Source organism: Vulpes lagopus, chromosome 19 (assembly GCF_018345385.1).
Source record: "Vulpes lagopus strain Blue_001 chromosome 19, ASM1834538v1, whole genome shotgun sequence".
Classification (NCBI taxonomy): Eukaryota; Metazoa; Chordata; class Mammalia; order Carnivora; family Canidae; genus Vulpes; species Vulpes lagopus.
The window spans coordinates 35,663,566-35,681,770 of record NC_054842.1 but is presented as its reverse complement, the minus strand read 5'-3'; the positions used below and the strand labels follow the sequence as shown (position 1 = coordinate 35,681,770).

Sequence of the window (18,205 nt, the reverse complement as noted above, 5' to 3'; positions counted from 1 at the left end):
TGTTTATAAAATTATCAGTTGAGAGTGCCTAAGTATGATGACTTCTCCATACACTGTGGTAAGAGACAATACTTTAAAAAAGCTTGGGGAGGGGGGTGCTTCGGTGGCTCAGTATGCTAAGCGTCTGTCTTCTGGCTCAGGTTGTGATCCTGGGATCGAGCCCCACATCAGGCTCCCTGCTCAGTGAGGAATCTGCTTTTCTTTCTGTCCTTCTCCCTGCATGTGCATGCACACACACACACACACACACACACACACACACACTCTCTCTCCCTCTCTTCCTTTCCCTCTCAAATCAATCAGTCAATCTAAATAATAAAAAAAAAAAGCATGGAGAAGAAAAGCAAAAAAAAAAAAAATGGGGTGAGCTCTCAAGGAGCTTATAGTTAACATAATGTGATTATGATTGAATGTCTCAAACTTTTTTCTGGTACTTTAATGGTGATTATGCAGAAGGTGGTGTAAGGCTCACACTTTACAGTTAGACCCAAGTTCAAATCCCAGGACTGCCACTGGGTGGTTTTGAGATCTCAACCTGTTTATGTTCCTCAAGGAATAGCAGTGTTACCATAAGGTGGTAGGAAGAATAAAATCTAGAATTGCATGTAAAGAAGTTCCTAGAATGGTGACACAGAGTAAAAAGTCACCTTTAGCTGTTTTAGATTTTATTGTTATCCCATGAGCTTTTTTTTTTTTTAATTGTAGGAGTAGGGATAATATTTTGTCATACATTAAATAAACAATTACTAAATGGCTAATGTGTGCTAGTCAGTTTTAGGTAAATGAAAGTAGTTGAAAATATAGAACTCAGAGCTCAAAAGAACTCAGGCCTTTTTTCTTTTTATCAAAGATTTTATTTATATGCGGGGGTGGGGTGGGGGGAGAATATGAATGAACAGTAGGGAGGGGCAGAGGAAAAAGCAGACTCCCCACTGAGCAAGGAGCCCTATCCCAGGAAAGGACCTGGAGGGAGATCATGACCTGAGCCAAAGGGAGGTGCTTAACTTACTGAGCCACTTAGGTGTCCCGAACTTAGGGCTTTTGAATAAAAATAAAAAACAGGGAATTTTTTTATTGTCTTTACTAAGTTCCAGGTGTTCTTTCTTCAGTTTTTATAATTATGCTCTAAAGTAGTTACTGTTGATCTCATCATTTCTCAGATAAGGGAATTTAAGTAGGGAGAAGATAACGTGACTTGCTAAAGATCTTTCAGCCAGTTAGAGATGGTACCAGCTCTCACAAGTAAGCTGTTGGATTCTGAAACCACAGTCTTTCAGTAGTGCACTGCTCTTCCTACACAGAAACAAGGCTGCCACATGAGAAAGATTCAGGGTCTGTATTAGTGTCCATTAAATGGGTCCAGACTATAAGATGTATACGAGTTAGTAGAGAGGAATCAGTAAATGCTGCAATGTTCGGGCAGTGCAGTTTCTCCCATCCTCATCAACACCTGTTGTTTCTTGCATTAATTTTAGCCATTTTGACAAGTGTGAGACAGTATCTCGTCCTGGTTTTGATTTTTATTTCCCTGATGATGAGTGATATTGAGCATCTCTTCATGTGTCTGTTAAACATCTGGATGTTTTCTTTGGCAAAGTATCTATCATTGTCTACTGCCTGTTTCTTAAGTGGGTTGTTTTTTGGGTATTGAATTTGTAAGTTCTTTATAGTTTTTGGATACTAACCTTTTATAAGATATGTTGTTTACAAATATCTTCTCCCATTTTTGTTAATTGTTTCCTTGACTGTGCAGAAGTTTTTTTTGTCTTGATAAAGTCCTAATGGTTCATTTTTGCTTTTGTTTCCCTTGCCTCTGGTGACATGTTCAGTAAGTAGTTGCTACAACCGAGGTCAGAGAGGTTTCTATTTGTGTTCTCCTCTAGTATTTTGATGGTTTCCTGTCTCACTCTAAAGTCTTTCAACCATTTTGAATTTATTTTTGTGTATGGTGTAATAAAGTGGACTAGTTTCATTCTTCTGCATGTTGCTGTCTAGTTTTCCCAACACCATTTATTGAAGAGACTGTCTTTTTTCCATTGGATATTCTTTCTTGCTTCATTGAAGATTGGTTGATCATACAGTTGCGGGTCCATTTCTGGATTCTCTTATGTTCCATTGATCTATGTGCCTGTTTTTGTGCCAGTATCATACTGTCTTGTTGACTACAGCTTTGTAATATAGCTTGAAATCCGGAATCATGATGCCTTTGGTTTTTCTTTTTCAGAATTGCTTTGGTTACTGGTGGTCTTTTGTAGTTCCATGCAAATTTTAGAATTGTTCTAGCTCTGTGAAAGGTGCTGGTAGTATTTTTTTTTTTTTTTAAGATTTTATTTATTTATTCATGAGAGACACACACAGAGAGAGAGAGAGAGACAGAGACAGAGACACAAGCAGAGGGAGAAGCAGGCTCCATGCAGGGAGCCCGACGTGGGACTCGATCCCGGGTCTCCAGGATCACACCCCGGGCTGCAGGCGGCACTAAACCACTGCGCCACCAGGGCTGCCCTGCTGGTGGTATTTTGATGAGGATTGCATTAAATGTGTAGATTGCTTTGTGTTTAAATATTTTTTTAAAAAGATGTTATTTATTTATTCATGAGAGAGAGAGAGAGAGAGGCAGAGACACAGGCAGACTGAGAAGCAGGGAGCTCCATGCAGGAGGGCTGCCCTGTGTATAAAGACTTTAACAAGGTTTATCCTTCCAGTCCCTGAGCATACAATGCTTTTCCATTTACTTGTGTCCTCTTCAATTTCTTTTATAAGTGCTCTGTGGTTTTCAGAGTACAAATCTTTTACTTAGTTCGATTTCTTCCTAGGTATCTTACTGGTTTTGATGCAATTGCAAATGAGATAAATTCCTTGAATTCTTTTTCTGCTACTTCATTATTAGTGTATAGAAATGCAACACATTTCTGCACATTGCCTTTATATCCTTGGGTTTTGCTAAATTCATGTATGAGTGCTAGCAGTTTTTTGGTAGAGTCTTTTTCTGGTTTTCTACATAGAGTATCATGTCATTGGCAAATACTGAAAGTTTGACTTCTTTGCAAATTTGGGTGCCTTTTATTTCTTTTTGTAGTCTGATTGCTGAGGCAAGGACTCAGTTAAATAGTAATGGTGAGAGTGGACATCCTTGTCTTATTTCTGACGATAGGGGAAAGGCTCTCAGTTTCTTCCCATTGAGGATAATATTAGCTGTGGATCTTTCATATATAGCCGTTATGCTGTTGAGGTATGTTCTATCTATACCCACTTTGTTGAGGGTTTTTATCAGGAAAGTATGCTGTATTTTGTCAAATGCTTTTTCTACATCTATTGACAGGATCATATGGTTTTTATCCTTCTATTAATATCATGTATCACAATGATGAATTTGCAAATATTGAACCATCCCTGCAGTCCAGGAATAAATCCCACTTGATTGTGGTGAATTCTTTTAATGTACTGTTGAATTTGATTTGCTAGTATTTTGTTGAGAATTTTTGCATCCATGTTCATCAGGGGTATTGGCCTATAGTTCTCCTTTATTAAGTGGGGCCTTTTAGTTTTGGGATCAAAGTAATGCTGGCTTTGTAGAATGAGTTTGGAAATTTTTCTTCCGTTTCTATTTTTTGGAACAGTTTGAGAAGAAACTCTTAACTCTTTAACTCTTTTTAAAATGTCTGGTTAAAAAAAAAAAGGTGGGATCCCTGGGTGGCGCAGCGGTTTGGCGCCTGCCTTTGGCCCATGGCGCGATCCTGGAGACCCGGGATCGAATCCCACGTCGGGCTCCCGGTGCATGGAGCCTGCTTCTCCCTCTGCCTATGTCTCTGCCTCTCTCTCTCTCTCTCTCTCTCTCTCTCTCTCTCTCTCTCTCTGTGACTATCATAAATAAATAAATAAAATTAAAAAAAAAAAAAAAGAAGGTAGAATTCCCTTGGGAAGCCACTAGCCCAGGGCTTTTGTTTGTTGGGAGATTTTTGATTACTCATTAAATTTCTTTGCTGGTTATGGGTCTATTCAAATTTCCTATTTCTTTCTGTCCCAGTTTTGACAGTTTTTAAGTTTCTAGGAATTTGTCCATTTCTTCCAGGTTACCCAGTTTGTTTGCATATAATTTTTAATAGTATTATAATTGTTTGTATTTCTGTGATATTGGTTGTGATCTCCTCAGTCATTCATGATTTTATCTATTTGTGTCCTTCCTCTTTTCTTTTTGATATATCTGGCTAGATGTTTTATTTTATTTTGTTATATATATTTTTTAAAGATTTTATTTATTTATTCATGAGAGACACACAGAGAGAGAGGCAGAGACACAGGCAGAGGGAGAAGCAGGCTCCTTGCAGGGAGCCCGATGTGGGACTCAATCCGGGTCTCCAGGATCACACCCTGGGCCGAAGGCAGGCACTTAACCGCTGAGCCACCCAGGGATTTCCCTGGCTAGATGTTTATTATATATTTTCAAAGAACCAGCTCTTAGTTTCATTAATCTGTTCTTTTTCTATATTACTTATTTCTGCTCTAATCTTTATAAGTTCCATTATACTGGCTTTAGGCTTTATTTGCTGTTCCTTTTCTAGCTCCTTTAGGTGCAAGGTATGGTTGTGTATTTGAGACTTTTCTTGCTTCTTGAGTTAGGCCTGTAATATAATATACTTACCTTTTAGGACTGCTTTTGCTGCATCCGAAAGGTTTTGGGCTGTTGTGCTTTCATTTTCATTTGCTTCCATGTGTTTTTATTTTATTTTTATTTTTTTATTTTTTATTTCAATATATATTTTATTTAGAATGCAGCACTAACAGCATGATGATAAACCATCCCAAATTTATACCAAGAAGCACATACTCCTTCAAACGTGTCATTTTTCACAAGTAATTTAAGTACAGCATTATTGTCATTTGTACTAGAGTCAGAGACATTTAGATTCTTCAATTTTGGAGCCTTTAGTAACATCAAAATGATGGGCTAGTCAGGCAGAAGAAAGAAACTCAAAGGCAGTTTCTTTTTCTTCTGCCAGTTCCTTTGCAGTTAGATCCATCTTCTTACAGGAGAAATCATTAATAGTGAGACCTTCAACAATCTTCCAGGTCTTATTCTTGATTATAACAGGGAACGAGTACAGCAGATCTTCTTTTTCACATGATGTACTTTGGTTGAATTTGAGTCAGTGTGGTGTGTTTATGTATATAATGTATGGAATGATAACCAAAAGTGTTTTTAAACAACAATTTATTTCTGGTGGCTTAATCTTTAATTAGTCAACTGTTACATTATTTGCTATATTGAAATCCAATGACTTATTATGGATTGGTGGGCTTTATGATATTTTAGTATAAGATTTGGCTCATTTTCGGGTTCACTAAGTTTTACTTAATACTTTCTAGGGCCCCATGGTTATGAATGTGCTTCAATTTCATAATGCCTCCTGCTATGGCAGACATCCTTGACATCTGGGCAGTGGATTCACAGTTAGCATCTGATGGCTCCATACCTGTGGATTTCCTTTTGCCCACTGGGATTTATATTCAGTTGGAGGTTCCTCGGGAAGCTACCATTTCCTATATTAAGCAGGTATGTAATTGGTAGAATTTTTATAAATGTAGCTTATTTACTTTATCACTTAGGGGATGATACTCTATTATAAAAAATATTACAAAAAAAGAGAAAATGTTATGTGACTATATTCTATAGAAATGTTATTAATGTGACCTAAAAATTAATCTTTAGGTCACTGATTTTAAAGACTTTGATACATGTTTGGTCTTTTGTAGATATATAAAAGATAATTCTCACTCTTACTTTAAACAATGTGTGATATCTGATTTAAGAAAAATTAACCTATGTTAGTTTGAAACTTTTGTTCAGGCTGCTTAAAGGAATTTGACATTACCAAGGAAGTTTTGAGTTAAAATCTTTTTAATTACTATCTTTGAACTTGTCTTAATTTTTCTGTATGTGACTTTTGGTTGATTGTCTTTTCTCTCCTTTTCCTTCCTCCCTACGCTGACTTTTCATGGTAACTGTGGGGAAGAAAGGTTTCCCCCAGTCATAAGTAGCATGCCTTCCTTTGGAAGCAAACTCTTTTTTTTTTTTTAAGTTTTTCTTTTATTATTTTTTTTAAGATTTTATTTATTTATTCATGAGAGACACATGGAGAGAAAGAGGCAGAGACACAGGCAGAGGGAGAAGCAGGCTCCATGCAGGGAGCCCAATGTGGGACTCAATCCCGGGTCTCCATCTGCAGGATCACGCCCTGGGCTGAAGCTGGTGCTAAACCGCTGAGCCACCTGGGCTACCCTTTTTTTTTAAGTTTTTTTTTTTAAATTTAAATATTTTATTTATTCATGAAAAACACAGAGAGGCAGAGACACAGGCAGAAGGAGAAGCAGGCTCCCTGCAAGGAGCCCGATGTGGGACTCGATCCAGGATCCCAGAATCATTCCCTGAATCAAAGGCAGACGCTCAACCGCTGAGCCACTCAGGCGTCCCCTTTTTTTTTAAGTTTTTAATTTAAATTCCAGTTAGTCAATATACAGTATAATATTAGTTTCAAGTGTACAGTATAGTGATTCAACACTTGCGTACAACACCCTGTGCTCGTCACTACAAGTGCACTCTGCCCTCCTTAATTCCCATCACCTATTTCACCCATCCCCCTCAAATCATCAATTTGGAAGTAACTTTTTTACATAGCAAGGCTTGCTTGTTTTCTTGGATTATTTTTTAAAGTGAATTGATGAGTGATATTGATTTGTGAGTACTATGAAATGTAAATGAAATTATTTTTCTGAACTTTCTTTTTAACATTTTTCTAATAGCTGAATCCAATATGAAAATCAGGGCATATGATTTGGCTATTGTGAGTAATACTATGAATAATGGCTATGATGAACATTGATGTACAGGTATTTGTTTGAGTCCTGCTTTCAATTTTTTTTGGGTATATGTCTGGAAGAGGAATTTTTATATCGTATGGTAATTCTGTTTTGATTTTTAAAGAATTGCCAAACTGTTTTCCACAGTGGTGTTACCATTTTTCATTCCTATTCAGCAATACATGGGGGGTTCTAGTTTCTCCACAGCCTGGCTAACACTTGTTATTTTCTGTTTTTGTTGTTTGTTTTCTATCACCATTTTTATGGCTGTGAAATGGTATCATATGCAGTATTTATTTGTATTTCCTTAATGACTAATGTCAAGCATCTTTTCATGTTTTTTTTTTTTTTTTTTTAAGATTTTACTTATTTATTCATGAGAGATACATACAGAGGCAGAGACACAGGCAGAGGGAGAATCAGGCTCCATACAGGGAGCCCGAAGTAGGACTCAATCCCAGGACCTCTGGGATCATGCCCTGAGCCAAAGGCAGACGCTCAACCACTGAGCCACCCAGGTGTCCCTCTTTTCATGTTCTTATTGGCCATTTGTAGACTTTTCTGTTCAAGACCATTGGACATTTTTAAATTTAATTGTTTACTTTTTGTTGCTGAGTCACAGGAGTTCTTCATATATCCTATATATTAGTCTCTTTTCAGAAATATAATTGGCAAACATTTCCTCCCATTCTTTGGGTTGCCTTTTCACACTCACAGTAGTGTCCTTTGATGTATAAAATTTTAAAAGTTTTGATGAAATCCTTTTTACCTATTTTTTCTATCGTTGCCCAGCAGCACTTTCTCCAGTATATAACTGAATCTGAGGATTATCTGTGATTTTTACTCCAGGTCTGTTATTTTCAATTCTTGGTTTTTGTGCTAGCTGCAGTTAAAATTTGTAATCCCCCTTGCCATTTCTGTGATGATTTTCTTTTATATGACCTTATTGAGGAAACTTGGGAGAAGATGACAAGAGAGTGATTCTGCTTATGTTGATAGGGCAGTGTGAATTAATGAAGATAACCTGATGAATAGAATAGACTAGAATGCAGAAAAAATAATATAAATTTTGTATGGGGGTGATAATACATACTTTGAATTTTCTATTTTTTCTGATTAGAAGTTATTTATGTTCATAAGAATAGTAAATATGGGGGTGCCTGGGTGGCTTAGTTGGTTGAGTGTCTCAGGATCCTGGGATCAAGCCCAAGTCAGGCTTCTTGCTCAGTGGAGAGCCTGTTTCTCACTTTCTCCCTGCTGCTCCTCGTGCTTGTGCACATGCACTGTCTTTTCTCTCTCTGTCAAGTAAATAAAATCTTAAAAAAGACAGCAACAAAAAAGAGTGGTAAATATGGACATCTTCATAGATACTCACTTTTTAGAAAAATTGAAATGGAGTCGACATAATTACATTACTTTCAGGTGTAGAAACTCTTGTGATTCAACAGTTACATACATTATCAAATGCTCACCATGATAGGTGTAATTATCATCTGTCACCATACAAAGTTATTGCAAGATTATTATTATTATCTTTAAATTTTGGTTATTTATTCATGAGAGACACAGAGAGAAGGCAGACATAGGGGGATGGAGAAGCAGGTGCCTCACACAGGGAGCCTGATGTGGGACTTGATCCTGGAACTCCAGGATCACACCCTGAGCCAAAGGCAGACACTCAACTGCTGAGCCACCCTGGAGTCTGAGTCCCTATTGCAAGATTATTGACTGTATTCTTCCTGCTGTACTTTTCATTTCCATGACTTATTTATTTTATGACTGATATTTTGACCTCCTAATCCCCTTCACCTATTTTCCCCTTCTCCCCACTTTGTCCCCTCTGGCAACCACCAGGTTTTTTTGTGTGTGTGTTTATTAATCTGTTTCTGTTTTTGTTTTTATATATTTTTATTGTTTATTTATTTAGTTTTTATTTTTATTTTATTTATTTTTATTTATTTTTTAAATTTGAAGAGTTTATTGGAACAAAAAATCAATTCAAATCTGGCAATATCAAACCGGAAAAAGTTCATGTTTGTGTTTTAGATTCTGTATATAAGTGAATTCATAAGGTATTTGTCTTTCTCTGACTTACTTAGTGTAAGACTAGTTTTTTTTTTTTTTTTTTTTGGTATACTTAATAAATGGCATTGTTTTTCATTTCTCTGTTAGTGTATAGAAACAATAGATTTTTATATATTAGTTTTGTATTCTGTAACTTTAGGGAATTCTTTATTACTTCTAAAAGTTTTTTGTGGACTCTTTAGGTTTTTTTTAATATACAGTATCATGTCTTCTGCAAGTAATGACAATTTTACTTCTTTAGTGATTTGTTTGCTTTTTCTTTTTGTTTGGTTGCTACTACTGGGTTTTCCAGTTCTGTGTGTTGAATGTAGGTGATGGGAGTGGATGGTTTTGTCTTGTTAGTGATCTTAGAGGTAAAGCTTTCAGCTTTTCACTGTTAACTAAGATGTTAGCCATGGGTTTGTCATATATGGCTTTATTATGTTGAAGTGTATTTTCTCTATTCCTACCTTTTTGAGTTTTTATAATGAATGAATGTTGAATTTATCAAATCCTTTTCTACATCTACTGAGATGATTGATGGTTTTTATCTTTAATTTTATAATGAGGCATATCATGTTGGTTAAATTGTGGATAATGAACCATCTTTGCATTCCTGAAATAATTCCCACCTCATTGTGGTGAATGATCCTTTTAATGTCTTTTTGAATTTGCATTGCTAATATTTTGTTGAAGATTTTTGCATCTATGTTTGTCGGGGATTTTGGTATGTAATTTTTTTTTTTTTGTAGTGTCTTTGTCTGGTTTTGGTATCAGAGTAATGCTGGCCCTGTAGAATAAATTTGGAAGCATTGCTAGTCCCTTCTATTTTTTGGATGAGTATGAAAAGGATTGAGGGGGCCTAGGTGGCTCAGTCAGTTAGGTTTCTGACTCTTAATTTTCGGCTCAGGTCATGATCTCAGGGTCGTGAGATAGAGCCCTAGGTCGGGTCCCTCATTCAACATGGAGTCTGCTTGAGAGTCTTTCTCTCCCTCTCCCCGTGCTGTACATATACATGCTTTTCTCTCTCAAATAAATATAGAAATAAAATCTTTGAAAAAAAAGAAAAGGATTCTTTTTTCCCCCCTAGAGATAGAGAGGGGTGGAGGGAGAGCAAGAGGGAGATAGAGAATCTTAAGCAGGCTCCATGCTCAGCGAGGAACCTGTGGTAGGGCTCAGTCTCATGACACTGAGATCATGACCTGAGCCAAAATAATTGGATACTTAGCTGACTGAGCCACCCAGGTACTGTGATTATCTTTCTTTCTTTCTTTTTTTTTTTTTGAATATTTGATGGAATTCACCAATGAAGCCATCTGTTTCTAGACCTTTTATTGTTAGTTTTTTAAATTACTGTTTCAGTTTCGTTACTGGTAACTTCTGTTCAGAGTATCTGCTTCTTTTCTTTCTTTCTTTCTTTCTTTCTTTCTTTCTTTCTTTCTTTCTTTCTTTCTTTCTTTCTTTCTTTCCTTCCTTCCTTCCTTCCTTCCTTCCTTCCTTCCTTCCTTCTTTCCTTCCTTCCTTCCTTCCTTCCTTCCTTCCTTCCTTCCTTCCTTTTTTCATCTGCTTCTTTCTGATTCAGTCTTGGAAGATTCTGTTTCCAGGAATTTATCCATTTCTTTCGGTTTTCCAGTATGTTGGCATATAACTTTTTATGGTAGTCTCTTTAAGTCTTTTGTATTTCTGTGATATCGATTGTAACTTCTCTTTCATTTCTGATTTTGAGTCCTCTCTTTCTTGATCAGTCTGGCAGATAGTCACTTAATAACTTTGTTTACATAAGTGCAGTTTTTTGTGCATTATACTATCATTTACAAAAATGGGTTAATATTCTCTTGTAAGTTGGTGTTTTAAAAAACTTTTAATATATCTTAACTTTCAATTTTATCGAGTATTTTTATTTTATTTTCACAGATGTGTAATACTTTATAATTGATTTAGCCAATCCTTTATTGCTAGACATTTGGCTTGTCTTTTCTTTTTGAGTTTTATAAAGAGTTCCACAGTGAGTATCCTTGTAGGTGTATCTTTGTATGCTTGAACAAATTTTTCTGTTCCAGAAGGTCTCTTATTTTTTCTTGCAGATTTTATGGAAACAAGTTCACAATTATCCAATGTTTAACCTCCTTATGGAAATTGACTCCTATATGTTTGCATGTGTGAATCAAACTGCTGTATATGAGGAGCTTGAAGATGAAACAAGAAGACTCTGTGATGTCAGACCTTTTCTTCCAGTTCTCAAATTAGTGACAAGAAGTTGTGACCCAGGGGAAAAATTAGACTCAAAAATTGGAGTCCTTATAGGAAAAGGTAATTTAAAAACTTCTCTGTATGAATTCTTAACATATTTGTTGTTATATGTATAAACATATAGTAGGTATGATCGAAGACATTGCTTTTCAGAGTGTGATCCAAGGACCAATGCTTATTTGTAAATTGATAACCAGTCTGAGATAAGTATAAAAATTGAGAGTAAATGTTTATAAATTCCCATAGCAATGTGATATTACCATAGTGTCCCATGGGTTATGTTTTTTATTCTTTTTCTAGTGACTTATTTTTATTTGCCAAAGTATTGTCTTTTGGCATATTGGAAAGAAAAGAGTTGTCCCTTTGTCTCAGTTTGAGAAACCCTTTTCTTAGAGATAATCCTCCATTTCTTTTGAATTACCTCTACTGAATACACACAATTTATATATGACTATACCAAGACTCAAAGCTGATTGAAAAATTTCTATAAATAACCCAAATTATTAACAAATTGTACTCCTTAACTAAAATTATCTTTAAGTAGAGATACTTCTGTAGTGAGTCAAGATATATGTCCATGTTATTCTTTGCAAATTAGTTCCAGAGAGAATTGTAACCAAGAAAATATGGTAGAGCCTCTCTTGCTATAATAATCGTGGATGTAACAGGGGCCAGTGGTAGATCAGTATCCTCCTTTATTTTATTTTTTTTAAAGATTTTATTTATTGGGCAGCCCAGGTGGTTCAGCGGTTTAGCGCTGCCTTCAGCCCAGGGCCTGATCCTGGAGATCCAGGATCGAGTCCCGTGTTGGGCTCCCTGCAAGGAGCCTGCTTCTCCTTCTGCCTGTGTCTCTGCCTCTCTTTCTCTCTGTCTCTCATGAATAAATAAATAAAATCTTAAAAAAAAAAGATTTAAAGATTAAAAAAAAGATTTTATATATTTATTCATGAGAGGGCAGAGACATAGAGGTAGAGGGAGAAGCCGGCTTCTCCAGGGGAGCCCCATGTGGGACTCGATCGCGGGACTCCAGGATCACCCCCTGAGCTGAAGGCAGATACGCAGCCTTTGAGCCACCCAGGCATCCTGATCAATATCCTGCTTTAGACAAGATACTAGAATTAAGTACTACAAGAGGTTAACTGCAGAGGAGACTTGAAGTTTATTTATTTATTTTGAAGTAGTAGTTTTGTGTTGTTGTTTTTATTTTACTTTAGAGACTTCAAGTTTAAATACAAAACCAAACAATCCACTGGAAATTTTTGGGTTTGGATTGGCCCCTTGCATTAATTAAATTCACTCTTATAGGATAATATGTTACCACTCAATTTAATATTATAAGTATTCGCAAGATGACATAGTAGCATCCTCTCCAAGAACCATGCCCTGTCAGATTGCGTTCTTGATCTTGACGTATTGTGATTTGGGCTAACTAATGATTACAAATGTGGGGCTACGTTCTTCCCTTTGAGTACTTAGAGCAGAACCTCCATGCCCAGAATGGAGCCCAATATCGGACTTGAACTCATTACCCTAAGATCAAGACCTGAGGTGGATCAAGAGTCAGATGCTTAACCAATTGAGCCATCCAGGTGCCTAGACAACCTAGTGTTTAAGAAAGTTTGATTACTTCAGAGGATAGCTAGTTTGCTTAGGTAATAATTTTTCTCCCTTTAATAGGTTTATAATTATTTACCATACAAGATTTTCTTTCTTTTTTGTTCTTTAGGATTTTGATTTTTTATTTTTAAGTACTCTGCAGACCCAGTGTAGGGTTTGAACTCACAGATCAAGAGTCACATGCTCCACTGACTGAACCAACCAGGAGCCCCCACAGTTTTCTTATGTATTAATGGCCTCATTAGAAAGCATCCCTTTTTATTGCTAGAGCTTCAAGGATTTCTTGATAAATTTTAAATTCTTCATTACAAAAAGTCTCTTCTTTGTTTGAATTGAAGAATATATGAAAAAGTAAAAAGAATAATCACTTATAATCTTATCCAAGACAAGAATATCCACTGAACTATATTGAGATATAGTTCTTTCCTAATGACTTTGTATGTGTATGTATGAAAATATATAGCTTTTATATGTTTCTATGCTGGATGGAAGGAAGTAGACCAGAACCACACTGATTGTTAAAGTAAAATATTTGATAAACCAAAAGGTTAGCTTCATAGGGAGAGCTAACTTTTGTCAGGATATGGGTGTCTTTTTGAGATATGCCATGTTTTCAAAACTTAGATCACTGCAACATGTTCTAGTTGTGATCTCCAATAAATATGGTCTTGTTAGCCACTATTACCTCTACATGAGCTTGCCAGATTTAGCAAATAAAAATATACTAGATGCAAATATTATGTGGGATATACTTAATGATAAAAATCATTCATCATTTATATAAAATTCAAATAGAATTAGGCATGCTGTTTTTTTATTTGGTGACAGTGCTGGGATCATACGTATATACATATATATAAATTGAATTTTTCATAAGCAGTGTGATGTAATTTCATTCTGTATCATAAAGTTTATTATATAAAAATTTTCAATGCAGTGTGCCTGCAATTTGAATGATCAAGGTGCAAGGAGTGTTTTATATTCAATTGAACAGTTTATAAACTCTTTAACTATTTATTTACAAATTGTACTTTAGATTTTCAGTGAATTTAGAAAACCTGTTGTTGATCATATACACAGATTCAAGTGTTAACATTCACTTAGGAAGTTGAGTAAGTCTGTTTTATTTTTTTATTTTTTTTAAGTAAGTCTTTTAATATTTTAGAATGAATTTTCACTTTAAGCACCTAACAAGTCAATTTTTGCGGTTGCTAATTTGTATGTGGTGACTACAACCGGGGTTTGGTGAGGTCATGTGTCCTGGTAAGACAATAAACAATTATTTCAATTTAACTTTAGGAACAAGTTTGCTGCCTCCTCCGCCCCAAAGAAAACAATAGAACCTTTACAGATATAACTGCCCTGATGGGTCTAAAAATACCTTTTCCTGAATGATAATTTGTCTGATCATTTTATTTTTTATGTTCTAAATAATTATTTACAGAGCTGCTATTTGAGCTCTGATTATATTCTATAGTGAAGGTCATCCCTTCAGATACCCATTAGTAAATCTTGATCGGAGGATTTTGTCAGCATCTTGAAAAATAATTTTTGAAAACTCCCTTATATTTTCCCTGACTTATCTAAAGTTGTGGTATATTTTAAAGTGAAGGAAATACAGAGTCTGCAGGATTTTAACAGTATCTTTAATGTGAAGAAATTACTCACTTTATACTCTTTTTATGAAAAGATTTTATTTGGGGCACCTGGGTGCTCAGTCAGTTAAGTATCTACCTCTTATTCTCAGCTCAGGTCTTGATCTCTGGGTTGTTAGTTCAAGACCCAAGTTGAGCTCCATGTTGGGCTGGGAGACTACTTTTAAAAAAATCATATTTATCTGTAAACTATATAATATTTTTATCTTAAAATTTAAGATTTGCTTTCAGATTTTCTTACCAGAACACCTGTAAGAAATTAACTAGGTTTAAAATTAAGTTACTTAACCTAATTTCTTTTCTTTTTTTTTAAAATATTTTATTTATTTATTCATGAGAGACAGAACGAGAGAGAGAGAGAGAGAGGCAGAGAGGCAGAGACACAGGCAGAGGGAGAAGCAGGCTCCATGCAGGCAGCCTGACATGGTCAGACCAGGTCAATCCGGGGTCTCCAGGACCACACCCTGGGCTGAAGGCCGCGCTAAACCGCTGAACCACCCGGGCTGGCCCTAATTTCTTTTTTTAAAAGTGATCTCTACATCCACCGTGGCACTTGAACTTAGAATCCGGAGATCAAGAGTTGCATGCTCTTCTGACTGAGCCAGCCAGGCAGCCCCCTAATTTCTTATTTTTGGCAAAGTTTCTATTTTTAAGAAATCTTGTAGTGGTTTCTAATCTCAAGCTTTTTTAAAAAAAAAAGTAGATTCTCCGGACGCTTGGGTGGCTCAGCAGTTGAGTGTCTGTCTTCAGCTCAGGGCGTGATCCTGGTCTGGGATCGAGTCCTGCATCGGGCTCCTTATGAGGAGCCTGTTCCTCTCTCTGCCTGGGTCTCTGCTTCTCTCTCTTTGTCTCTCATGAACAAATAAATAAAATCTTAAAAAAAAAAAGAAGGCAGATTCTCAGAGATTGGGATTCAGTGAGTCTGGGATGAATTTAAGAACTCTGTACTTTTCAGTTTTTTCTAACAGTTACGTGAACAGAGTTCCTTATTTATAATATATTGAAAAAATTACCTAAACGGTAGCAATTGCAATTCAACAGTATATATTGAGTGTTTTTAATAGGCACCACAGCAGTGAACTTGGGTGAACTTTGTTCTTTGTCTAATGGGAGCTCACAATCCAGTGGGAAATATGGATCAGTAAACAGACAATTACAATATTAATGTGTAAACTGCTATAGGTCAAGGAGTAAAATCAACTGAGAGATTGAGATGGCTTTGTAGAAAACACACAACTAAACTGAGCCTTCAGTGCTGATTAGGAGTTGATCAAGTAGGAGTTGGAAGAAGGGTAATCAAGTGAGAACGGCATGTGTGAAGAATGGCCTATTTGAGGAATAAAAGTAATTGACTATAGTTTGTGTAAACGGACAGCTAGGAAAAGCAGGAAGACGAGAGAGGCAGCCAGCTTCAGAGCAGATGGAACCATTGAGGCTGTTTTAAAAATTAGAGACTTATTCCTAAAAGCAATTAGGAAGCTATCGAAGGGATGATTTTTTTTTTTTTTTTTTAAGATTTTATTTATTTTTGAGAGAGAGAGAGTGAAGAAGCATGAGCAGGGGTTGGGGCAGAGGTTGCAGACTCCTTGCTGACCTGGAAGCCCGATGTGGGACTCAATCCCAAGGACCTTGAGATTATGACCTGAGCAGGCAGACGCTTAATCAGTTGAGACACCCAGTCACCCTCGCAGGAATTTATTTTATTTTATTTTATTTTTTTAAGATTTTTTGTTTTAATTTTTAAATTTTTTTCATGTGAGACACAGAGAGAGGGAGAGGGAGAAGCAGGTACCCCCCAGGGAGCCCGATGTGGGACTCGATCCCAGGACCCCGGGGATCATGACCTGAGCCAAAGGCAGATGCTCAACCACTGAGCCACCCAGACACCCCTCTTTGCAGGGATTTAAGTGGAGTAACACGATCAGATTACATTTTATAAAGATTATTCAAATTAAAAAATGGAGAATAGATCAGAGAGATTAAGACTGGGATTAGAGAAATTAGTGAAAACTGATGTTGTAATCCCAAGTGAGGGATGGTGATGGCCAGGATTAAGTTAATGGCTATAGGAACTGAAAGTGGACAGAGTTGAGAGACATTAGAAAGTGGATTAGACATGACTTTTAATAGATAAAGGAAGAGAAAGAGTTTGATTTTTGTTAAATGTATTAGGTACTCATTTTCTTTTTTTACCTGTAATGCCTATATCCATGGGTAGAAATAGTTTCAACAGTGCTGAGAAAGAAGCTTCAAAATGCCGTAGGTAGTCTGCATAAATTACAGTCCCTTCATAGCTCATTTAGAGTATGTATTTCCATTCCAGATCTAGAACTATCCAGGAAATCATAATGTACTTTTAAGATTTTACCTTTGCTGTGTTAACACAAACATTTTTATTTTTCTATATTTAATGCCACAGTTTATTCTAATATTTATTTATTTATTAAAGATTTTCATTTATTTGAGGGGTAGTGGCAGAGTGAGAGGGAGAAAGTGTCTTAAGGCAGAGTCAGTGCTAAGTGTGGAGGTGGACGTGGAGCTTGATCTCAGTACTCTGAGATCATGATCTGAGCTGAAACCAAGAGCCAGATGCTTGATAGACTGTGACACCCAGGCACTACTTTAGTATTTATTTTTGAAATAATAATTGGTTTAATATATAAAAGGAAATAGACAATGGAGGTATAAGTCTGCTGTCTAGATAACTCTCATTGACATGTATATGTTCAAATAGTATGGAGTCAAATGATACGGTATTAAATCGCCTTAAAATTAACAGGCTGGGCAGCCCGGGTGGTTTAGCGGTTTACTGCTGCCTTCAGCCCAGGGCCTGATCCTGGAGATTAGGGATCCAGTCCCATATCGGGCTCCCTGCGTGGAGCCTACTTCTCCCTCTGCGTGTGTCTCTACCCCCCCCCACCTCTGTCTCTCATGAATAAATAAATAAAATCTTAAAAAAAAAACAAAAACAAACTGCTGCACTGTATTTCTCTTCTCAACACTTTGAAAAACTTTTATGTTGTCATCTCAGGTACTGTTCCAAAACAAAAATTTATACGTATTCTATAGTTTCTTTTGAATTTGCATAAAAGGAATCTTGCAAGACTCATTTTGTTTCTTCTTTTTACTTTTTTTTTTTTTAAAGATTTTATTTATTTATTCATGAGAGACATAGAGGGGGCAGAGACACAGGCAGAGGGAGAAGCAGTCCCCATGCAGGGAACCCAGTGTGGGACTCGACCCAGGGTCTCCACAGTCACACCCTGAGCTGAAGGGAGATGCTCTACCACTGAGCCACCCCGGCATCCCCTTCTTTTTACTTTTAATATATCTGGGACTTTTAACATAACACCACCAACCCTGTCTATTCATTTTATCACTTGTACTACTGTAAAATAATATATGGATGTATTTCAATCTTTAAACTAGATCTTAATGATTAACTTTATTTTCAGTTTTCAAATTATTATAAACAAAACTACAGTGAGCATTCTTGAACTGTAATCAATACGTTATAACAAATAATGTACAAGTACTTCCATAGGTTTGTGGAAATAAAGACCACCCAAATGAGAACAGACTGTTTACTCAGAGCTTGCTGTATAGTAAAGGAACTTCATGTTTGTCAGTGTCTCTGAGGCAGGCAGGGGAGTGAGAGAGCCTTATACCAAGAAAGAAGGAAGGCCTTATATATGGTTAATGGAAGGTTGTTGGCAAAGAGAAGTTGGAGAGGGGCTCACTAGAAGCTGGGCATCTTATGT

At 36.4% G+C, this 18,205-nt stretch overlaps 1 protein-coding gene across 3 annotated transcripts in view; it reads left to right on the top strand.

Annotated features, from left to right (window-relative positions):
• Positions 1-18,205, top strand: part of PIK3CB (phosphatidylinositol-4,5-bisphosphate 3-kinase catalytic subunit beta) — a 205,757-nt gene that overhangs the window by 74,835 nt on the left and 112,717 nt on the right. For all 3 annotated transcript variants that reach the window (XM_041734141.1, XM_041734139.1, XM_041734140.1), the window contains 2 exons: positions 5,368-5,554; positions 11,007-11,232. In XM_041734141.1, the coding sequence (XP_041590075.1) occupies positions 5,384-5,554; positions 11,007-11,232 (397 nt within the window). In that variant the 5' untranslated portion in view covers positions 5,368-5,383. The remainder of the gene's footprint in view (positions 1-5,367; positions 5,555-11,006; positions 11,233-18,205) is intronic.